The sequence below is a fragment of the Patella vulgata genome, chromosome 5 (genome assembly GCF_932274485.2).
Source record: "Patella vulgata chromosome 5, xgPatVulg1.2, whole genome shotgun sequence".
NCBI lineage: Eukaryota > Metazoa > Mollusca > Gastropoda > Patellidae > Patella > Patella vulgata.
In genome coordinates, this window is record NC_065883.2 from 53,760,615 (window position 1) to 53,786,268 (window position 25,654).

Here is a 25,654-nt window from a genome sequence, read left to right on the forward strand (position 1 = left end):
TCAGTTGATGACGTCAGTCGTTGACCCTTAACCCTAGATGACGACCTTACTCGCAAAGAGAGGTCAACACGTTGTTTAGGGGATTGCTATTGGAAGGAAAATCTCAATAAAGTTGTGACTTCAACTGTCAGATTTGAACTTGGGGGAAAATAATCAAAATAGACAAAAAACGATGTAATCATATTTGAGTTAGTGCGTTTTTTATTTCAGTCAAACAAACTATTCCCAAATTTTAGCCCAACCATCGACCGAGTTTGTTGACTGGAAATTCTAGTGGTACTTAGGGGTAATTGGAAATATTGATGGCATGCTGCTACATTTCCTTTCGGGGAGGATATAAAGACACTAAATAAAGCGATTTTCACACTCAATACCTACAACCAGATCTAATGGATCAGTTTATATATGAAATAGAAAACTAAAAGAAAGATGAGTAAAAAACATAACTTGGGAAATTAGAAATGTGTACGGTCAAGCCATAGATTTAGAGTTATCTACCCGTAGTGGGTTTGACAACATGGCGGAGGAAAGAAGCAAAAGTTTGGATCATGTGGATGGAACCGCAGAAACAGTTAGTTTTGACATTCCAGAGGTAGTCAATTAATCATTTTTACAGCAGTTTAATGCCCCACTGTCTCTTTATACTGAGTCCTGGCTGACACAGTGTTTGCAAACTTTCAGTTGTTCATTCTAATCAGTTGTATTTGTTGGAGTAACATTGCCAACGGGTTTTCAGATACAACCAATGACTCAAAAATGACAATGATGCTGCAATTGTGAACTATCTAGAATGAATAATCTGAAAAAATTTCGAAAAAATATTGAAAATTAAAAAAGTTATAGCGTTTTAAAGAAGGCGCTAAAAAACTTTTTTTTTAAAAAACGCAAAAAAGTGACCGAAGTCAATATCTCAGTAACTATACAAGATAGGTCTAGTATGAAAATTGCACTAATTAAAGATCTAGATATACTTGATAAAGCCAAATTGTCGCTATAATATTCTAGTACATACTTTTTATGTTACAGAGGTTCAAAGTTGGGATCTGTGCCGATTTCGCACAAATCACAGCAAAAAAATGGACAAATTTGTGTGTACTTAAATTGTAGCGCTTTGACATTAATACAGAGGCTTATTTTTGAATGAATAAGCACACATAAAAGTGTTTTCAGTCTGTTCTGTTATTTATTTTTTGCATGACAACACCTTAAATCACAATTTTTGACCGTATGATGTCAATGTCGAAGAGAAACAAGTTTATGTATGTAATTGGGCACCTACTGGTTCCGAGGCCATTGACCACTGGCCATTCACAGTCATACAACAATCATAAACCAGTTATACCAACGTATACTGTGGATATTTTTAAAAATCATGAAAGTGTGTGGCAAAATGAGAAATAAACCTGTAAGCTTTTGGCAGATTTGCCGCCTTTGCCACGCCAACTGCTTTAGTTGTTTATAAGCTGCCATGTACATCAATTTGAGATTGTTTGTTTCAGGAATGAAAATTAACAATTAAACTATGATTTATATAACAGCTATATTTTTGTGATCAACATCACTACAATTTCAAATAAAAACAGTAACATAGACATAATTAAAACATTTGAATATCTTAAAAGAGTCCAAATAATCCTAAACAATGAGTATCATGATCACTTCAATTGTCTGATAAATATGCAAAATGATAAAAACATAATGTACTGTGCTTAATAACAAATTAAAAGGTAAGCTTATAAAAAGTAAGATATGATCTACATGAAAGAGTATTAAAAAAATTCATTTGTGATACATGTGCATTACGATATACTATATTATAATATCAGTGGTAGAAGTCTATCTTTCTTGTTGAGACATTATCCCATGAAAATAAAAACAATATAAACATTCAGATGGTGATACATCTTGCTGAGACATTATCTATGTCATAAAAATATAAAAATATTAAAAAAAAAATCACAATAAGATCAAAATTCATGAAATTAAAAATGTTCACCCACTGGTTTAAAATAAATGATAAAAAAAAGAAACCATTATCACATTTATCAACAAATATAAGATTTCTAATACATGTATCTTCTTACAAAAACAAACAATAATAACAATATAAAATAATCACATTATTCATATGGGATATTTTTCAAAATAAACAAAAACATTTGACGCATCAGGCCACTTCTTTCAGGTAGAAAATGTTAAAAATAAAATAAATATTATCACAAATATTGAAATAACAAAAATAAGATTACTAATACTGATTTCAAACAATAAATTAAACTAACTTCTATGATTCATAACAAATTTATAATAATTATGGACTTTCTTGAGAATGCTGAGAAACAGTCAGTTTCAAGCCCCCCTTTTTATAGTCCTCATGCAAATTGTATGAGTAGGCCTATATATCATCATCATTTGTCTATTTTATGTTGTACCAAGTAATATCAGGGATCGCCTTTGGCTATGTTTGGATTTGGATGAGTATATTATAAGCAGTAGCTTACTTCTTCAGCTACAGTTCCTGAAAAAAAAATCCAAGGTGGTCAACAACATTCACAATTTTTATCCTTTGTTAGTGAAATGTCTGGCTAAAGTTTGGTTGGTAGCTTTAGTAACATTCAATATAATAAAAAACCCTGTCCAAATCTAACATCATTTTTTTTACACTGAAGTCTGTGGGTTTTTTTAATTATGGTCTGAACCCTGATCAACCACGAATTACCTCCCTTTAATTCCACATGGTTCAATTTCAGCCATTTTACGAATTCCTACGGGGGATACGGACTTACGGGCTTTCCAAATATACCAAAATCTTGAGCGTCGAGGGCCTTTTTCGAAAATTTCTCTCAACTTCAAATTTTCAATTCATGAAAAATATCAGAAAATCTTACCTCAGCTTCTCAAAATCCTACTCGACAGCAAGTTCATCTATTTTTCTCGATGGTAAACATCACGTGGTCAATGTTCGACACTCTGAATATTCATGACAAGGCGTAACACGACGTATACTTTTCTCGGTCAACTTTTTGTGATGTCTGTAAATAGTACAGCCAGCGCTCCCAGCGGCGTTTAGCACCGCTAGTTGGAGGGAGCATTATAATATAGATTATAATTAATAAATAATAAAATATGAATTCAGAATTGAAGAAGATAATAGATAATATAATGAAACCCCATTTCTATACCTAGAAATGGCTCGACTACTGATGTCTTCCGTCTTGCTCAGCCTAGTGAATCGTTCTAAGAACTTCCTTTGAACAAGATTTTTTAGTCATTTGATGACTGGCCTATAATTTGCTTAATTTCCAATTAAACTGTACCACACATAGCTTAACATATAATAAACCAATTCCCTTTGGAATAAAGGTGAAACCTTACCACATAATTTTATGATTTGATAAAATCCAACTGCTAAACATATTGCTAATTTACAAGATATATTGATCCACATCTGAAAAAAATTCTAAGGCGTACCGTTCCAGATTTTACAAGCTTTTACATTTCTGTAGTGTAGAAATCAGTGGATGGTTCCCAAAATGAATAGTGGAAACATGCTCTGAAATTGAGCATTTTGTAGCCATTTTTGGTGACCTGTTTGAAAATGAAACCTGAAAGGACAATAAACAAATATGTTAAAGGGACAATACGACAAATACCAAACATACAATAATAGTACAATTTAATATACACTTAAACACACCACCACAATGGTACAAGTGATGGCTATGGATGTATCTTGTACTGTACTATAGGGACAATAAGGGCTGCCGACAACCAGTATCGCAGCGCAATTTGCGATACATATTTTGTCCGTTGCTAACCAAAAATTAAAATCTAAGGTTTTTGATTCGCAGTTACTGCGAATCATTAATATGCCTGTCATTTTGGATATTGACACAAGAATAATCCACATTTTGAAGACTAGAAGGCTTACTCAACACTTTCAACGTGTATAAAATGTCGAATAAAATTTTATAAACAAAACTGAATTCTCTGTGTGACATTTTCTTCTCGAACTACCCAGACACAATACTATATAACACAGGGACATAACTCTATGAATAGGGACTATTAAACCGGAAATAGGGAATCAAGTAGTACCACTCACGTTGCGAGACATCAAGTAATTATATCATATTCATTTTGAAAGAAATAAATCCAGTGTATCCCCCACGTATTGTAAATAAAATATAAAAAAATAAATACATGTTAACGTATTGTAAAATGATAAATCAAAGTAAAAATTCCTGTAAGATATTATTGTTTATATCGCATGTGTCTAGTTAATCGAGGTGTGTCCGATTGAACAAAAATAGTAATACACGATAAAAAGCAGACGAAATTCTTTTCTAAGGAAGATTTCTAACGTAACAAAAAAATAACAATTAAAATGAGTGAGGCTTCGGAAGTCACTGTCAAGAATTGGCTTCAGACATAAGACCTAACTAAATGTCACATTCACAAACTGTCACAAGTACTTGTGGCAGTGCTAAAAAATCTAAGAATAGTCAGAATGGAATCCAATAATATTTGTTATGAATTAAAGTAATATCTTGTTATTTAGGTGTTTTACGTTGAAACTGAAAAACTGCTAATCAATTTTTAAATTTGCTAATCAAATTTGGCAAAATTGGACTTTTTGATTAGCAAGCTAATCAACTGTGAAAAATTACCGACAACCCTGGGGACAATATGAATATGGTATTCTAAATCAAGTCGACAAAAAATTTGTATACCGGTATATGTATTGTTTTTTGTTATTTTTTCTTTTCAAAATTAGTGCTGGGGTGGAAGTTGACCACCACTTTATGAGACAGGGCCAAATCCAGAAGGTTACTATTGCACCATAGAATGCAATCTGTGCTTAAAAAGGGTGATAAACTACAACATTTATCACAAACATTTATCCATCGAATAATTTACATTCAGATTTCATATCAAGTCAACTAAATGTTGTCTAAACATTAATGGACGTCATGGCGCGTCTAATCCTTGATTTGTATTCATTATGTCTAAAATCCTGATGCCAATCAACAAACAATACAAGGCTACTACAGAAATATCAGTGAACTAATCTTGGCCTTGATGATTGGGTAAATATGACAATTACACACAACCAATGAGTAAAACATATTTATTTCATACAATTAATGTGTACGTGTCAACTATTAGTTTGTGGACAACATAATAATTAGTTGTGGTCGACATAATCAATACATGTACCTAGATTCTGGTCAGGAAGATATTTACTTTAATTATGATGTCATCATTACTAGGAAAATGATGACTGGCTAGTTCCTTTTTGGAAACATCCTTTTTCATTTTGGGAAACCGGTCTCATCCATGGTTACAAATCTGGCCAAAGAATTATCAGGATCTCCTTCAAGACAGCGCTGTCACAAGATGTCCAGAATCTGACACGTTTCTGATCTGCAGTCAAAGGCTTTCTCTTCCACGCTTAATGTCCAAGCCCACTTCTTTACTGTGGAAAGGGCATCATCCCCTAAAATGGGGACCATGTGCGCATGTATCTGTGTTGGAATTAGTCCTTTCAGTAGCAGGTACTTGATGACTGCCCTATACTATAGCCAGTTTTGTCCATTTCTCTAGATTTCAATGGGCAGGTTATCTAACATTGTTTATACAGTAAATGCACACTTTAACCCTGTTTACATTACAAATTTTAAGCGTGCCAGGTACGGTATGGCTAATTTTTTTGTAGTTTAAACAGGTCAAACATAAGCGTGCCATACTGAGTACCGTGCCAATTTTGCTCACTGATGTTAGGTGATCTCGGCACAGCGCCAGACATGGCGCGGTTAGATTTTTGTAGTGTAAATAGAAATAGTCATTCCCTTGTTATATTTAATAAAAACATGGTAATGCACCGACTTTTTCTATTTTTCTCATTTTCTCTTATCAAGTGACAGTCAATTATTTTTTTGAATTGTTAAATATCCTCCCACAGTCGCATATAGCAACTTTTGGTTTGCAAAGGAATTATTAGTGAGCAGAAATTACTTTGTGTATCTGTTATCACTCGTCACTTCATTCAGTTATATACAAGGATAACTCGTGTTTTACTTTTGCGTTCATCGCTTCCCTTTCTTGAAATCTTCGTAACGCATCTATCGTAGCAATGATCTCTGAGTTAAAATTATATTTGGAATGTGTTTAACCAGTTCTATCACATATGTGATAATGACTGACACCAATATTGTCCTTTAACTTTTTAAAAAGAAATTTCCATTTTATATTTAGCTTGATGATGCAGAATTTGATTTGCCAACAGTTGAACATCCACCAACATTAGAGAGCATTTTAAATGAAGGACATGTAAGTTAGAATCTGGTTTCTTCAAAATTTAACAAATGAGCATAGATTTCAATTGTGTAATTAAGTCATTTTCAATTGTCACAAGAAAGTGTCTGATCCTTCCTTGTAAATAAGGTGGTGGTGGTGGTGAATGGTAGTGATATGACTCACGATACAATAAAACCAGAATATCAAACATTGTAATTTAAACAATACTGAAAATGACACTTCCCACATATTGTTTATGTTTCTTTTGAACATTTGTGTTATATTTTATTGTATACAGGATGAAGATACGCTATCTATATTAGATGAAGAAGATATACCTTCAGCAGTTCAGATATTTAAAACAGATTCTGGAGAAACTTCATCCCTATCAAGTCAAGATAGTTACCTGAGTGACAAACCACGGAAAAAAGACAAGTAAGATATTAAATTACGCATATCAGATTATAACATGGGCTTTTGTGCTGAATCCCTTTTCCCTTAGGGGGGGGGGGGGGGGGGAGGGGGGTTGAATGGCTGAATGGTTAGCACATGCACATTGTATCATAAGGTCTGTCACTACTGTCATTCAGTCAACTGGTGTGGTTTTGATACAGTTGTACGTGACAAGAAGTAGGGTCGCCTGTCCAACTAGTGGGTTTTCTCCAGGTCCTCCTGTTTCCTCCCACTGTTAAAGCCCCCTACACGCAAGCTAATTATTGAAATAAAATTGAACCGAAAAAAGACATTGTTTGCGTCAAGTGAACATTAAACCCCATTTCTCGCTCTTTCTCTTTTCCCTTTAGAGCTTTGCTATAATCTATTATTAATTTTCATAATCCAAGTTATTAGCAATGTTGAAAGAATGTTGTCCTCGGTCGACTTTAGCCCAGTAACATCACATGATAGTTATTTTATGATATGAATCTTGACCGTGAAGAACATATCTAAGACCATTTATATTATTACATATAGCCATGACAATTCTTTTCAGTATGTTTTTTATGTACAAGTAATTTCTATTAATGATAGTGGTAATTTGAATTGCTACATATGATTCATATTAAATATAGAACATACTGGTACAGATAATCAAAAAGAAGCTAAACTTGATGGTTAATTATCAAATGATGATACAAGACCTTCCATTTTCATTACAGGAAAAAGATTCTGAAGAAGCCAGTACATGGTTCTGTTCTGCGACCATGTAGATTAAAAAGTTTATCTGCTCAACTATTGTCAGCTGCTGTAAGTACTTTTAATTTAGTTCAGGTTGACTATAAACATGTAGGGTTAATGACTAAGGTGGTTGCTTTATTCATAGTGAAGCACAGGCTCATAGTACTGAGAGCACCAGTTAATAACTGGGGAAGAACTGCATTTGTTTCATTTTCCAGTAGAAGTATTGTTGCCTACCTAACCTTGTGGTTTTTCTCTGAAAAACAAAAATACCATGTGTTAATTCTAAATTACCTGGTTTGTGTACAGTGAATGCTAAACCCCATTCCTCTATCTCTTCACTTTAAAGAAAATGGCATGACTTTGTAGACATGCAAGTATTGGCAGGCAGATGGTAAGAATAATCCATCTGTTGGCCACTTTCTATATTGTTGAATTCCAAACTAGTGTCTTGTAAACACTATCAAAAGTGGTATGGAATAACTATGAGTTCAGTGTTTTAACTGTTTTAGAATATAATGGTTTTTGTATGATACAAATGTTGAAGGTGAATTAATGTATTTTATGGTATATTTTTGTCCTAATTCTTTTAACAGGATCGAGTTGATGCTGGGATGCCGACAGCTATTGTAAGTTAGTTATTGAACTAATCTATACAAATATTTGTGACTGTCATTAGTTTGTCTGTCTGTCTGTTGAGGGTTGGTGGCTACACTAGGGCTGTCCCGAGGCTGAAATTTGGTGTATAGGGGTAGCCCGGACCGGGGAGTAACATAGGCCTGATGGCGCTGGACTAGTATTTTATAAAATAAGCATTAGAATTATTATTGTTTAGGTCTATACACCAAAGGAAATTTGGAACAGGGTCGGGTTTACAAGAGGGAAAACAGTATCTTCCCGTTGTCAGTGTTGCAGGACTGATGGCGAGCAACAACTTCTAGTCATTCAGATGGTACTAACAACTAGACAGTGGTGTCACTGTTCTAGCAAAATTCCCCTCATTGTACACTGTATTGTGTATGCTCATCTTCGTTACCCTGAAGTAGGACATTAAACCCCATTTCATTTCTTATACTTTATTCTGAATACATGTTGCTGTATTGTAATCTAATGAAGGTGTAAGGATGGAAGTGATAGATATGTATATAAGGAATATTGAATCTAAAAAAAATAAAGTGTTATTAAAAACATTAGCAGCATTTGGGATTTAAGTTGAAAACATTTAAAAAGGGTGGTCTAAAGAAATGAATAAATAATCCTTGCGCACACACCAGCTGTTGTCATTGAAACAACAAACTACAGAATCCTCATAATTTACCTGGACACAGCAACAAATTCTGTCTGAAAAGCTAAAATTGGATGACAAGGTTTATCATATGACGTTTTTATGTGAAGATAAAAGTCTCTGCAATAAAAATCTTTGGCTTTCAACATCCAATGTTTGCAGATTTTGACAAGTACACAAAAGACATATCGTCGGTGGGAGTCGAAAGGTCGTATCTGGCATATTTTGCGAAATTCACTTTTTTGCTTCTTCAGAATGAGGATTTTCTTGCGCATCTTTTCATCTAGAAAAGAGGATTTATAGATATTGTTTCAAAATGTCGTATATGGGGTGTTCCAAAAAAAAAAAAATATTAAGAGTGAAAATGTTGTATTTTTTAAAAATAAATCAACTTTATATATATGTCTAACCAAAGTATTACAATCAAACAAAACGTAGGCAGTATTGTTTTATAGTTAAATATGTATCATAGAAATTATTGTTGAGCATCTACTGTGTGAATTCTATGAAATTGAAGCAGGTAAAGGTGAATATTTTCCTGAGATACGTCTTTGCTGGAGGATCACGTGGCTAAGTGGGTAAGACGCTAGCTCGCTAGCCTGGAGGTCGGGTGTTCGATCCCTGCATTGGCCGAGAAAGTTCATCCAGATTTTCCGGCGTGGTTCTCCCTTGTGATGCAGGACGGAGGGGCTGACAAGGAAAGCTGTCTAGTCGTTCGGATGGGACGAAAAACCGAGGTTCCGTGTACACATTGGCATGCACGTAAAAGATCCCTTGGCAGTTTGACTTCGATATAAGAGTAGGCTGTAGTGCCGCTGTCCGGGCAAAATTTCCCTCATAGCACACTGTATGGCGTATGCCCGTCTTCATTAGCCCAAATAACTAGCTTTCACTCTTTAATTCTGCACTAAATGTTGAGCTTGATACGTGCTGATAGTTACATATTGTTTTAATGACAACACATACACTTTGTACAGAAATATTTAAGAAAAGCTTCAGAAATACGACATTTTACATACAACATTTTACATACAACATTTTGACGTGACAGTTTTATTAAACATTTTGATTCTTAACCTCTGTGTGTTTTTTGGCTCTCCTGGACAATTTCGCAAAATCCAGATACAACCTTATTGACTCCCCACAGACGATATGTCACCCAGAGACTGTAGTTTTTGTCTTTGAAAGATTGAAATCACACCTTAAAGGCCTTAGGAGCCTATTATTATCTACAAAATTGAAAATAGACACTACTGTTTCCAACCTCATGGATTATAAAATGCAATATTGCTTGTATTCTTGAATTTGATTTCATCCATTTCAGGCTGTTTCATCATTAATAGCTATAGGAAGTTCTCATGGGTTAGTTTTAGTCTTTGGTAAGTTAAACCTTATTTCTTGCTATCTCTTCTTCTTGCAACTGAAAATGGCTGAGTGCAACTGTAACAGAGGTCAAATTCGTGAAATGTTTTGAACAATGAAACTGTGGATGTTTGTTCATAATAATAGTGTGCGTGATTGTCTACTGTGTTTCAAAATTCATACTCAAGTATATCAGGCCTTAACTGATTACATCTACATAAATTCATATAGTCTGTGCAGTGTGCATAGTGGAAAAAACAGGTTTAATTTGTAGCTTTATTGAAGTAAAGAGTTGAAAAATATTGAATTCTAACTAGAGTGTAATGTCAGTGATTATTTTGAAGTAATAGTCATCTTTCTTTTATAGCTTGCAGTCATTCAGATAATAAAAAACCCATATTTTTCAGATCCCAAGCAAGTGTTAAAATGGTGTTTAGGAAGTACTGCTGTAGGAGCTCTGTATGGTTCAGTATCAGCCCTGAGTTTTAATAGAGACTGTACAAGACTACTTTGTGGCTTTGCTAAAGGGCAGGTAACTAGAAGAAAACAATTTTTATTTACATGATGAACACAGTATTATTTGGAGAACATGATGTTATTTTTTCTGTACACTGAAAATATGACTATATATTCTATGGTTAGAAGGATGACCTGATTACACCAAACAGAACATATCTTTAAAGACATTTGAATCTGTTATTATATTTTTTATTAATTCAGATTACTATGTGGGATTTAACTAATGGTAAATTAATAAGAACTATTTCAGATGCTCATCCACAAGGCACTGCTATACTTCATGTAAAGGTACGTCTGATTAACACATGAAACAATGGTATTGCTTAGGTTCGTAGACAGAGACAATTCGTAATTACTGGTAAATGAACTTGTTTATATTCCGCTTATTAGCATATAGTTACATAAGTAATTTTTAGCTATGGAGGATCTCAATGAAGACCATGTATAAACAGATTATGAGATAAATAATGAACCTTAAAATGTGATGTTTGTAAGAAGTCATTTAGCCCATTTATCCTTTGACAAAATAAAAACAAATATTTAAAAACCTCCCTGCATCAAACTTTTTGAAGGATTATCTGAGAAGCAGAGTTATATTTAGCGACTTTGAATTTCTTGATTACAGTGATTCTTGGTTATTTGGTAATAAACATGTTTTTTTCCAGTTTACTGATGATTTAACGTTAGCTGTGTGTAGTGACAGTGGAGGTTCTGTATTTGAATTGGAGTTTAAGTAAGTAGTATTTTTTTAATGCAAACTTTATTTTAGTTAAACATGGCATCATTTCTGTTTTATCTATCAAATTCTATATTCTGATTTCAGTGAGTTAGTCTGTAAAATATATTATAACAAATGAATGCTATCAGTATAAAGTAGTGTTCGTTTGTTTTTATGCGCACACATTTCATGTTTTAACATTTCTCTCAACCTACACGTTTTATTTTATTACAGGAGACTGATAGGTGTAAGAACTTGTGAATCAAAATGTCTGTTTTCTGGAAGGTAATTACATCATTCATTCTGAGATGCTTTTGATATTTAATTATATTTTAATCAGCAGATAGGATAAGTGATTTTCCAGAGGAGCCATGATGGCTCAGTGAATGGTGTATGCTCGTCTTCATTAGTTCAATTGGTGCAGAAAAATGGGATGTTACACCCCATTTCATTTGATTTTCCTGCCAAAGTATACCTGCCTTGGAAATGAGAGAGAGAGAAATGAGGTTTAACGTCCACTCGACAGTCCTTATGATACAGCGCGCTCGTGCTAACCATTCGGCCATCCAACCCCCCGCCTTGGAAATGATAATACATTCATATTTTATTAAATCTTTATAGATTTCATTTGACTTGATCAGTCATCATTTAAAAAATAATTGTTCTGAATTATCAGTAAATGACAAACATTGACATATTGATTAGAGGATTCAATCCATGTCTTTTACTCATATTTTCAATTGCTCGTTTCTCAAGCTCAAAATTCAAATATTCATGATTTGTCAAATCAGTCCAAAAAATGTATTTATGTCACATGGGGAAAGTCAAATATTTATGTAAGAACTGAATTGAGTAAAATAACTTATTTAATAAGTTCTACTATTTAGAGCCATGATTCTTTATCATCTGTGAGACATATCTTTATTTTATGATATAGGCCTATTAAATCTTTATTTTATGACAGATTAAATCTTTATTTTATGACATATTACATCTTTATTTTATGAAATCTTTATTTTATGAAATCTTTATTTTATGAAATCTTTATTTTATGAAATCTTTATTTTATGACATGTTAAGTCTTTATTTTATGAAATATTAAATCTTTATTTTAAGTCGAGGAGAAGTGTGTGTTATCGAACCTCTTCATATGAATTATACTATTAAAGATCATCCCATGCAAGATGTCACCATCTTGGCTATGGCTTCTTTGTCTAAGGTAGGTCATTTTTTGTTAGATAAATCAGGACTATTCATTAGACTTGAATAATTCGATACATGAATTTTAACCCTTTTCCATGTGTGATATATTTATTTTAACCCTTTTATATATGTGATACATGTACATGGATTTTAACTCTTTACATACATGTATGTGATATATGGATTTTAACTCTTTACATAGATATATGTGATATATGGATTTTTATACGCCCACATTTTTAGCTTGTGGACCCTATAGAGGTCAGAATTTTTATCCGATTTTGTTGAAACTTGAAATGTTAGTTTATAACCCAAAGATCTCAGTTCCTTTCGATATTTGCGCATATCGGACAGTAACTTCGTGAATTATGGCCCCTGATTGTACGAAAAATCACGTTTTTAGCTTGTGGACCCTATAGAAGTCATAATTTTTATCCGATTTAAAAAAACGTTCTATTATATCACCGTTACACCCTAAGGATGACTGAGTTTGAATTTCGTGAAAATCGGCCCAAAATTGACAGACAAAATGGTCGCCGTTCGTTCTCAAATAGCGTAAGAAAATGGTATATCAAGGTTGTGGACCCTATAGAGGTCACAATTTTTATCCGATTTTGTTGAAACTTGAAATGTAAGTCTATAACCCAAAGATCTCGGTTCCTTTCGATATTCGCGCATATCAGACCGTAATTTCCTGAATTATGGCCCCTGATTGTACGAAAAATCGCGTTTTTAGCTTGTGGACCCTACAGAGGTCATAATTTTTATCCGATATAAAAAACGTATTATTATATCACCGTTACACCCCAAGGACGACTGAGTTTGAATTTCATGAAAATCGGCCCAAAATTGACAGACAAAATGGCCGCCGTTCATTCTCAAATAGCGTAAAAATATGGTATATCAAGGTTGTGGGCCCTATAGAGGTCACAATTTTTATCCGATTTTGTTGAAACTTGAATTATGGCCCCTGATTGTACGGAAAATCATGTTTTTAGCTTGTGGACCCTTTAGAGGTCATAATTTTTATCCGATTTAAAAAACCGTATTATTATATTACCGTTCCACCCTAAGGACAGTTGAGTTTGAATTTTGTGAAAATCGCCCCAAAATTGACAGACAAAATGGCCGCCGTTCGTTCTCAAATAGCGTAAAAATATGGTATATCAAGGTTGTGGACCCTATAGAGGTCACAATTTTTATCTGATTTTGTTGAAACTTGAAATGTAAGTTTATAACACAAAGATCTCAGTTCCTTTCGATATATGCGCATATCGAATTGTAATTTCCTGAATTATGGCCCTTGATTGTAGGAAAAATCACTTTCTTGTTAGCTTGTTCTCTATCCATCTCTCGAAAATGTGGGCGTATCCTGCCTGGCAGCCGCTGGTAACTATTACATTTTAAATTTATTTGTTGTATTATTACAGGTGTTAGTTGTTACGCTACGTCCAACACTTAAAGTTATGTTTATGCAGCCACTGAAGGTAATAGTAACTTAGGGGTATCTTAGAAGTGTCTTATTGTCATGGGTGCAAGGACAAGATAAAGTTGTTGAATGATAATAAAGCACACATAAAATTTGCTTTAAAGTCACTTAATAAGGAGTACATAACCAAATTCTGTAACATGCACAAACCTCTCTTTTTTCTGCCCCACCCCCCACCCCCTTTTCTCTCTTTATTTCATATAATTGAGTTTGAATATTCCCTAGTGCTGTAAACATCTGATATGATAAGACACAAAATATACACCGGCCTAATAAATACATCTTGGCTTAAGCACAATGTAATTGTCTTCAACTATTTAATAGGGGTATACATTTTGTTTTATTTATCAGGGTGACCCGGCCACTTTACCATTATTAGCTTGGCAGTTTGTTATTATACAAGTATCAGAAAAAGACAGAGTGATTGATCCAGTTCTAGCTTTTGGACGTGATCAAACTATCCACTTCTATCAAGTCATCTGTAGAGGTGCACAAGATATCAGGTGTTCTGGTCTACAGAAGATTGATCTACCATATAAATTACTGAGTATAAATGTAAGTCTGGTTAACCCTATCTTGAAGTGATGGAATAAAAATGTGTTTAATGTCCTGATTTCTGCACAAACTGATGAGCTAATGAAGTCAGATATTCACTATACAGTAGGTTCTTCATCAAATTCCAATGTCAAGGGTTCTTTTTTAAATGCTAAACCACTTTATAGGTGTATGGTACGATTTACGTGCCAAAATGTGAAACCGGTAAATAAGACTATTAAATGTAAGACCATATAAAGAAATATTCTGGTTTCCAGAATCGGATACTGCCGCATCACTCTGCCTGTAAAATAAAAACATACTCATTGATTACTGCTTGTAGCATGTATAAAAACACAAAATGAAAACCTCCCTCCTGTATGAGATTTTATTTTTGAAAGATTTTCCGAGAACCAGAATATTTTCATTGTATGGCCTAACATAATTTATGTTTCATAAAATATATTGAAAGTACAGCTTGACAGCTAATACAACAATCAATAGGAGTCTATTGGTGGTAGACTGGGCTAGGTCAGGGTTGCTACTGAGTGTCTTGGTAAGTGGAAGTGGGAGGCGACCAGCTAGATCAAAGACGTTTTGCTACTTTAATAAAATGTTATAAGTTCTCTATGTATTTTTACAGTGGTTAAATCCTAGAACTCTAGTAACATTAGATACATCAGAAAAACTACATGTTATAGATGTGAGATCAGAAGAAGAACTTGAGGTTAGTATTGATATTATAAACATGAGCGTGTGATAGTTTGCTGTTTGATAATTTCCAAAACATGAATTACTTTGCTGTTTGATAATCTCCAAAACATGAATTACAGTTTCATGTGAATTCATGTCTTCATTTGCTACTCAAGCACTGTCCTATTATGTTTATCATATAGGACTCGTATATGATAAACATAACCAGATTCAAATACAGCTGTTTCCATAAAACGGTAAATCTGGTTCAGAGGCTAGTAAACAAATTACCTTGTTCTTTTTTCATATGTCTGACTTGTCTGACTTAGACGGTTAATACCACTTGTGAATACCTTTACCAGAACCTGTGAAATCTAGTACTGCTCCTTTAAAAATATCAGCCTATAATATTTCATGTAAACAAGAGTTTTCAGTGATTATTATACTGGCTATATATAGTATATGTAATGTTATATTTTCTATAGGTCATAGATATATCAGATGTACAGTTGTCTATATGTTATGTTATATTTTCTATAGGTTATAGATATATCAGATGTTCAATTAGTCTATGGTTCTAGCCATTTTAAATCATTGGCTACAGGTGGCAATGTTAGCCAGGCTTTGGTAAGTTAATGTTTGAAATACTGTAATCTGACAGCTAATGGCTGTGGTGTAAAATGACCTTTACAGCTATCTACCCTCAAATAAATAAGAGGTTTGATAATCAGATCTGGCATAGACACTGACAAGAAATACAATTTGTGGTTAGCAGATGTAATTGATTAGGCTAATGAAGACATGAATAAGCTTCCGTCATGCAGTCTGTTATGAGTAAAATTTTGTCTACACAACAGTCCTACTATTTACTCTTCAATGAGAGAGAGAAAGAAATGGGGTTTAACGTCCACTCGACACAAACTAGTTCATTTCGGGACTAACATATGGTTTAATTTTATTTCAATAATTCGCTTGCGCGTAGGGGTCTTTAGCAGTGGGAGGAAACCGAAGGACCCAGAGAAAACCCACGAGGTTGGACAGGCGACCCTACTCCTTGTCACGTACAACTGGGGATTCGAAACCACGCCAATTGACTCAATGACAGGCCTTATGATACAGCGCGAGCATGCTAACCATTCGGCCACCCACCCCCCTTACTCTTCAATGAATTATAACTGTTAAGGCACACCAATGTGTACATGGGACCCTCGATTCTTCATCCCATTGAAATTTTATGTCTTGCCCAATAAACAGTCTATAAATGATTTATGCGTGCCTAAAAATGAAAATTGATATTCTAAGAAACATAAGAGATTGCTGTATCACAGTGTAATTGTAATTAATTAACATACTTGATTTATTTTCAGGCGTATGCTGGGGGACAAGCTTGTTATCAATCCGTTGCTTCACATGCCTCCCAGTTATTTACTCTTGGTACTAAAACTGTTAATATTTATAATATCAGAGCCTGGAGTGAAGTAAGTAAAACTATTAATATTTATAATATCAGAGCCTGAGTGAAGTAAATATAACTGTTAATGTTTATCAATGTCTCCGATCATGGGGGTGGGGGGGGGTAGATGGCCAAATGTTTAACATGTGCGCACTGTATCATAAGGTCTGTCATTGAGTCAACTTGCGTGGTTGCGAATGCCTGGTTGTACATGACAAGGAGCAGGGTCGTCTGTCCAACTACGCGCAAGCGAATTATTGAAATAAAATTGAACCATGTGGCCATTAAACCCCATTTCTCCCTCTTGCAAACTAAATATTGTTAAATATCGTTCACTTCAGTTGAATATTTACAAAGAATTGAAAATTTGTTGTCATTTGGCATCCACTTCAGATGATGTATAGGATATATAGTCAAAACAAGCAGACACCGCCTAAAAAATGCAAATAATTCACAGGGACTTTAATAATATATCAAAAATACTTTCTGATAATATTGTTTTTTAGAGAATAATTTTTATTGAAACCAATTAAATAACTTTAACCTTTCTTAATATATTTTACTTCAGAGAATTGATTTTTTAGTAAAACAGAATAAATATCACGAAGCTCTATCTCTAGCTCTATCTTTCTATGATGGTAAAGCTAAAGCTGTTGTTAGTTTGACTGGCTCACAATCTAAGAAAAAGGAAATAGTCTCCAATCTAGTAAGTTGATATTCATTTACTTAACATTTGACTAAACTAAGGAGTTCCAATGTACTCAAGGTTACTTTCTACCTACGGGTAGTAGCTTCTGCTTCTGAAATCTGTCCAAAATATTGCTCCGTCTAGCTTTAAAGCTCCAATATGCCAGATTGTGCAAGTATCTGAAGCTCTCTGATGCTACATTTGTGTCTGAATGAAACGTGAATTATGCAATGTTTTGTTTGAAACTTTTGGACGAGGTATTTTTTTAAATTCATATTTATACCTACATATATCAACACATACCCTGTGACAGCTCTTTTAATATAAAAATTTGTTAAAACAGAATAATTTTTGTGTTTACAGATATTAGATCTAGTATTTGAATATGTAGATTTATCTATGACTAAACTGTGTCCAGATAAAGGTAAAATGGAAGAATTGGAGGAATATTATCAGGTTAGTTACCACATATAATCTTCTCTCTTGCTCTATTTATCTTTCTGGCCGTGGTGGTTGTGGGCTTAGAGAACTGGGGCCGTATTTATAAAAATTCTTAGAGTTTTCCTAACTTTTACTCTAAGACTTCCTAAAACAACATTTAGTTAAAAGTTACTCTTTAGAAATATTTATAAAGGGTCTTAGAGTTACTTTTAACTAAATGTAAGACTTGGGTCCTAACCAAACTCTTAGGGATGTAACCATGGGAAATCTGGGGATTCCCTGAAGTTATTTATAGCTCAGTGTTGATGTCATGCAATCACTCTACTCACTGTAGGTTGACTGACGCCGAAATCGTCACCACTACACAGTTGCATTTTACCAGTAGCTAGGAAACGAAGCGTAATAGCGATCTTCATCTCAGCATCGATTGAGAAATTTCGTTTAGTAGGACTCGTAAGTAGATGCCGAACTAAATCTGTCACAAAAAGAATCCCACCCATGTCCATTCGATATCTCCTTATCAACTCGTCATTGTTGTACTCCACTAAGAAATCTCTTCCTGTTTTAAACTCTCTTAGGCGGCGTACACGGACGGCCATGTTAACCAAGATAAGAGTACTTTTAACAAGTTAGGAGTGCTACAGGATGACTCCTAAATATGTGTCATAGTTAGGAGTAATTCTTAAAGTAAAATGTTTTATAAATAGGTCTTAGGAAAATCTACAAAGTTAGGAGTAATTTTTGACAGTTAAGAGTTGGTTCCAACTCTTAGAATTTTTATAAATACCACCCTGAACTCAGAAAAAGAGAATATCTGGGGAAAGAATGCCCAGTTTGGGCTGAGAAGAACTTTTCAAACTATGTTCTGATTGGTGCCAGCTGAACTCATTCACATGAGACATAACATCAAGTTGTTATTGATTGTTATGTCTATACTGAAATTTAAATATTTTCTCTATATTTTCTAGGAAATTGTACCAGTTTGTGTTGATTATTGCTTACATTTAAACAGAACGTAAGTGTGCTGTTTTATACATTTCCATACATCTAGCAATGCTATGGTTGTCATTGAGACACTATGAAAGTGTTTCATGAAATATGTCTGTCTGGACAAAGTAAACTCACTGAAGACTGATTAGAGTTAGATGTTTTTCAACTTTTTATATGCCCACATTTTCATGTGGATGTATTATGCCATCACCCCTGTCCGTCCAGACGTCCACATTTTGATTTTGGACACTACTCTACAGGTCACAATTTTTATCTGATTTTTACAAAACTTGAAGTATAGGTCTATCTCCCAAAGATCTTGGTTCCTTTCGATATTGGCATGTATTGGACCATAGCGTCATGGATTATGGCCCCTGATTGTACAAAAAGTAACGTTTTTAACTTGTGGACACTCTGGAGGTCACAATTTTCATTTGATTTTAATGAAACTTGAGATGCATGTTTATAACCCAAGGACCTTGGTTCCTTTTGATATTCGTGCATTTTGTATCATAACTTCCTGAATTATGGCCCCTGATTGTACTAAAAATAGCGTTTTTAGCTTGTGGTCCCTCTAGAGGTTACATTTGTTTTCTGATTTAAAAAAACGTTCTAATATATCACCGTTACACCGTAACTTCCTGGATTATGGCCCCTGATTGTATGAAAAATCATGTTTTTTAGCTTGTGGATTCTCTAGAGGTCACAATTTTTATACGATTTTAAAAAACGTTTAAATATATCACCATGCTTGAATTCGAATTTCGGGAAAATCGAAACGAAACTGCCTGACAAAATAGCCGCTCTTTGTATGCAAATTGTGTAAAAGTATGTAATACAAAGGTTGTGGACCCTCTAGAGGTCACAATTTTGATCTTATTTTGATGAAACTTAAAATATATCTTTATATCCCAAAAATCTCAGTCCATGTCGATATTTGTGCATTTCAGACCATAACTTTCTAGATTATGGCCCACGATAGTACGAAAAATCGCTTTTGATTTTAGCTTGTTATCTATCCATCTCTTGCAAAATATGGGCGTATCTTGCCTGGCAACTGCTGGTTTTCTTTCTCATTTGTTTTATATTTCCGTATTTTATATTTTACCAGACTTTATTTAACCTGCCAAATTCATCATTGTGTTTATCAATGAAAATTCAACTCTTTGAATTATACCAACACATCATCCACTGATCTATTTTAGAACTCAATGAAGTCTTGTGCATAACACAGTTGATATCAGCTGCCATTTTGATAATTTCGTAGATCTTGTGTTCTGTAGAAAATCAGAAAACGAAATGAAGTAAATAATACTTGTCTTTGTTGAATGTATTGTAGTGATGTATTGTTTGGAAGAATATATGAAAAGTTTGGTGAAGATATTATTGCTCAAGGAACATTTTTAGAGTGCTTGGAACCATATATACTTAGTGATAAATTAACGGCTATACCACCTGCTGTCATGAAAGATTTTGTAACTCATTATGAAAGTAAATCTATGTTAGATAGTGTAGAAGCTTGTATTGTACATCTGGATATAGCCAATCTAGATATTCATCAAGTAAGTATCATTATTATTACCATCGGTGTTTACAACATTGATAGAATTTTGATTATTAGTCCAGGATTGAAATTCTGTATTATTTCTTTCAGTTCTATTAAGGAAAAAAAAATCTTTAGATGTAAGAACATTATCCAAATTTTACAGTATAGTGATTGTATTTGCATCTGTTCTGTACTTCTATTCTTACTTCTAGTGTGAAAAACTGTGAAAATTTGAGCTTTTAAAACTATTTTGTGGTTGCAATATCTTTAAAGAATAAAAGCCTATTCCTATAACAGAAATAGTTCTTTTGCTCACTTTTTGTCAAATAAGAAATGAAAGTAGAGAAATTTAAATATAGAAATGTGTATATTTGTAGGTTGTTAGTTTATGTTGGAATCATGGATTATATGATGCTATTATATATGTATATAATAAAGGAATGTATGATTTCTGTACACCATTAGAAGATTTAATTACTTTATTAAGTAGTGCTATCAGTACAGGAAAACGCTTAACAAGTGAGTGGAAGATTTTCTTTGCTTTTATTAAAAGAATTATTATGTAGAAACTTTCCTTTTAAAGGGACTATCCCAATTTTAACAGAGTCTCAAAAATAAAAGTCTGCGTGCGTATGAAATTTAAGTGCCAAAATATAGAGGAAAGTTAATTTACCTTGTCTATAAATTTCAGCTCAAAATATTGAGTCCTTTGGACATGAACGTCAAAAGCGCTTATCCAGACATGTAACCAGTGATGGGATTTTAGCCGTATATTCCGGACTTGTCCGAATCTTTTTTCGAAACGCCCAATATTGGGAATATGCCCAATCGGACATCAAGACATGGTGAATAATATTCAAATTCCAAAATTAATATAGTGTACTGAGTGTATAACTACCGTGCAACCCGATTATCGTTGATAATAGGCTGGATTGATTAGGTAATTAAGTGATCGACTATTTATCGTGTTATATCGTCTTACACACCTACCTTGATTAACTACTATTCTGCCTTGATTGGCTGACTTAATTCTTTATCCGACAATTCATCAAATCAATCCTGAACAGAAGTCATTGCTTCTCCTTTGTCGGGCGATATATCAATCCAATAAGAGTGATTATGAACTTAATCTGATTAACCCGTGATTTCTCTAGACCATTGTCTCACGTTCTAATCTCCTTTGTGTCGGACATTAACACGTAGAAATTAGTCATATATGTCACATATCCTGATAGTATATAACACCTCAAATCAACATACATTGTATCCGATAACTTGTCTGTGATATATTTTCGGTGGAGGCCGAAGTTAAATAAAGATATTTCAGTAATTAAAATGAAAGTATAAATCTCGCGAGACACGTGAAATTAAGAGATGTATACGTGCTGAATTCAATACGCCTGATGTCCGAGAAAAGATTCTATTTTGATGGCATATTGTCGGATTTATGATCATATTTTGAAGGGGGTTTATGTCTTTAAATAAATAAATAAACACGCTAAGAAATGTTGACGAATATTTCGATTGGAATGACGTAAGCAGTTAATTGTTTTAGACGATAGCGCGTGCTACAGTCGAATGCAATTATTTAGCAGTTGTGTCACTCGCTGATTAGAGCGTCGTTAACTACGGTTTACGGCCAAATAAATTTCGGGATGTCATTTTTTTACTTTCCGTATATAAATCGAAACGGAGTATCAGACGAATGTCGGACTTTGCTGAATATTGTACCGACGTATGACCCGAAAAATACGGTAATTTTGGGGGAGTTTGAAACAAATTGGCAGCAGTCGGCACGCTGCCAGTCGGCACGCTGCCAGTTCTATAGTATTATGATGTCATGTAATTTTGTAGGAATACTATTGACATAAATTTGAATACCGTGCGTGTTTTAAACATGAAATATAAGGAGGTGCACCTATTTTTTTTTACATATGAATTTGAATATATTTTGTTGACACGTGATTCTTAATTGTGTTTTGAAAACGTCTGCTTAAATTACGGTAAGAGTTATGCCCCTTTATTTTCGGGAAAAAATGTCTGACATGAAATTTTTTGAAATCCCATCACTGCATGTAACCCTTTTAAGATTTTGAGTCAAATTTTTCATTGGGTGACCTGATAATCTATTGCCGTTCCTTTAGAGGTCTATACAGTGCATGACCCATGTGCTGTACTTGATAAGGAAAGGTAAATTTCACCTACACGTTATTTTTATAAAATAAAAGCCTGGTTTTATCCAGAGACTGTATAAAATAACTTGGGACATCAGTCTCCATTTCCAGATGAAGACTGACCGGTCTGAGTTGTTTGAAAATGTTGATCGGCCATAAGGTAGGGGATTTTAAGGGCTTTTAACACAAAGACTGTATAATAGAACTTGGGACATCAGTCTCCATTTCCAGATGAAGACTGACCGGTCTGAGTTGTTTGAAAACGTTGATCGGCCATAAGGTAGAGGATTTTAAGGGCTTTTAACATAAAGACTGTATAATAGAACTTGGGACATCAGTCTCCATTTCCAAATGAAGACTGACCGGTCTGAGTTGTTTGAAAACGTTGCTCCGCCCCAAGGTAGAGGATTTTAAGGGCTTTTAACACAAAATTAAGCAGTTTTGTTCTCCATGGAATTTTACTAAGTCATCAGAAATAACATTAAATATAACTTATGAATACTCATTGAATAGATAAATTTTCGTAGCGTATCATCCGTGTTAATGCTATACCCTGCAATATCCGATTTAAATTAACTCTTTGAACCATGTATTACTTAAAAGATCCGAACCTGTTTCATTCAAAATAAACTATTAAATTGAATTGATTTGATGTGTTATTTCCATTAATTTTTTGAAACAATAAGGTGAGTTAGCTATAAATTACTTGAACAAAAAATCAGTTCTATGCCAACACTGGCTTTATCTACAGATATAATTAGCAATTTTATTTTTGAATTAAATCACACATATTTAGTCAAAATGATCAATCTAGAAAATCATCAGACAATTGAACAGTTCATACAAGCATAATAATATGAAGTAACAGTGATATAATATCTTGGTTGTTTTCAGATGAACAAATAAAACTAGGGAATAAATTACTGGTGTATATCAGGTTAGTAATTATTCTATTTATACACACTTTTAATAATATATACACTATTGATTACAAATAACAATTTGCTTGTACTATTGAAAGAAACAAAACCTATTGATTTTTAAGTATTTTTGCTAATGACTTCCAGAGTTATTCCCCTTTGTTATGAAATCTTGTTAGCAACCTATGTTTATTGTAATAGATTTTCATACATCTGTTGATCTTTCTTTTTCTGACAGTTGTTGCCTTGCTGGTCGAGCCTACCCATTAGGTGATATACCTCCAGAACATATAGAAAATGTAAAAAATAAGGTAAAATGTTTGCAATGTTGGTACGTTTTTCTACTTCATGCTCTGGACTAAAGCCTCTTCACTTTGCAAATGCTCTCATTGCTGTGATGTTTTTTTAAAAAACTAATTTGGGTGGCTAGGACACTAGATTACAACTATGATGTCCTGGGTTTGATTCCTGATGTAAAGGGTGGTGGCATGGCACCTGTGACGATGAAAGGAAAGTGGGTCTGAACAAGTTGGAAGTGAATGTAAAAGATCCCGGTTCCATTTGAATGCAAATTAGACTATGCAGAAACACTGATTTATGGGTAATACTAATTGTTTTATCCATCCATTTATTACTATAATTTTTGAAAATATAAATTGTTGTGAAAGAAATAATTTAATCGTTTTTGATTTACAGGTATTTGACTGTATCACTTGTCTTCATACTAAAAATCCAAGCCCAGGTAAGTAGGTTATGAAGCTATTCATATAAACAATTAACCATACATTTGTAGTTCAAGGAAAATTTCACCCATTGTTATATCTTCAAAAATGATGACTGAACCTGAACTTATTTCAAAATTACACAACTCGAAATACAAGCAATTTAAGATGCTTGCTGTGACATCATCAGAGAAACTGTTAGTCACAGTTTATAAACAAATCCAGGTGCTCTTGTCTGAGTAGTTTTTATACACCCATATGGAAACACACTACAGATTACATTTATTATCTGATAAGTTTGAAATTTATATATATTGTTTACCTTTAAAGTTTATGAGACAAAGAAGCCTTTTTAATTTCAAAAATTTCCGAAAAACAAAGAAGCTTATTGAATTTCAGCAATTTCCGTTTATAACTTCTAGAGTGAATATCATCCAATATATATTAGATGTTCATTCATTATTTAAATTAGTAAAACAAAGAATCCTATTGAATTTCAGGAATTTCCGTTTATAACTTCTAGAGTGAATATCATCCGATATGTATTACTAATTCATTATTTAAATTAGTAAAACAAAGAAGTCTATTGAATTTCAGGAATTTACGTTTATAACTTCTAGAGTTATGGCCCTTGTTTCACTTTGTTGAACCTTGTCAACACTCTATCTACAAAATTGATCATCCGATATGTATTAAATTTACATGCTTTATTTAAATTAGTAAAATGAAAAAGCCTACTCAATTTCAGCAATTTCCGTTGATAACTTCTTGAGTTATGACACTTGTTTCAGTTGTGAACGCTCTAAGGACAAAAGTTATTGTCTGATCTGTATTGAATTTGTATGTGTTATTTAAATTAGTAAAACGAAGAAGTCTATTGAATTTCAGCAATTTCCGTTGATAACTTATTGAGTTATTACACTTGTTTCACTTTGTTCAGCAATCTCCGTCGATAACTTCTTGAGTTATTACACTTGTTTCACTTTGTTGAACCCCTTGTGAATGCTCTAAGGACAAAAGTTATCGTCCGATCTGTATTAAATTTGTATGCATTGTCGAGATGACTAAAATTTAAGCATTTTCTGTAAATAACTTCTACAGCTATGGCCCTTGTTTCACCTTTTTGAACCTTGTGAACATTCGATCTTATTGAAATTGATATCAGTGTCTTGTAAATGCTCCCGTTAACTACAAAAGCATAAATATGTGACAACCTTTTAGCTGCTGTGGGCGTATGTTTCATTGCCTGGCAAACCTATCTTTTACAAAATAGCCAACATCGAATTTTTTTTTTTTTTTTCTTTAAATATTAAAGATACATTATGGGAGATTAGATAAAGAGCTGGCTGTTCTCACTATAATAGTTAAAAACTAGATAATGTAAAGGGTATTTGCTGAAAATTTCAGTCAAATTGATCCACTATGAACTGAGAATTTAGTA

General features: G+C 33.5%; 1 protein-coding gene across 1 annotated transcript in view; it reads left to right on the forward strand.

Moving 5' to 3' along the window:
- The window catches only part of LOC126821050 (vacuolar protein sorting-associated protein 8 homolog), a 37,798-nt gene continuing 12,144 nt past the window's right edge, over positions 1-25,654 (forward strand). Inside the window, exons 1-24 of the mRNA XM_050549345.2 lie at positions 1-592; positions 6,259-6,333; positions 6,599-6,735; positions 7,458-7,545; positions 8,073-8,105; positions 10,086-10,140; positions 10,531-10,655; positions 10,844-10,930; positions 11,308-11,375; positions 11,595-11,645; positions 12,477-12,579; positions 13,994-14,050; positions 14,404-14,607; positions 15,230-15,313; positions 15,820-15,906; positions 16,647-16,757; positions 17,301-17,438; positions 17,784-17,876; positions 18,830-18,876; positions 20,191-20,413; positions 20,775-20,916; positions 23,466-23,508; positions 23,730-23,802; positions 24,188-24,233. Coding sequence (XP_050405302.1) covers positions 518-592; positions 6,259-6,333; positions 6,599-6,735; positions 7,458-7,545; positions 8,073-8,105; positions 10,086-10,140; positions 10,531-10,655; positions 10,844-10,930; positions 11,308-11,375; positions 11,595-11,645; positions 12,477-12,579; positions 13,994-14,050; positions 14,404-14,607; positions 15,230-15,313; positions 15,820-15,906; positions 16,647-16,757; positions 17,301-17,438; positions 17,784-17,876; positions 18,830-18,876; positions 20,191-20,413; positions 20,775-20,916; positions 23,466-23,508; positions 23,730-23,802; positions 24,188-24,233 — 2,245 coding nt within the window. The 5' untranslated portion in view covers positions 1-517. The remainder of the gene's footprint in view (positions 593-6,258; positions 6,334-6,598; positions 6,736-7,457; positions 7,546-8,072; positions 8,106-10,085; positions 10,141-10,530; positions 10,656-10,843; positions 10,931-11,307; positions 11,376-11,594; positions 11,646-12,476; positions 12,580-13,993; positions 14,051-14,403; positions 14,608-15,229; positions 15,314-15,819; positions 15,907-16,646; positions 16,758-17,300; positions 17,439-17,783; positions 17,877-18,829; positions 18,877-20,190; positions 20,414-20,774; positions 20,917-23,465; positions 23,509-23,729; positions 23,803-24,187; positions 24,234-25,654) is intronic.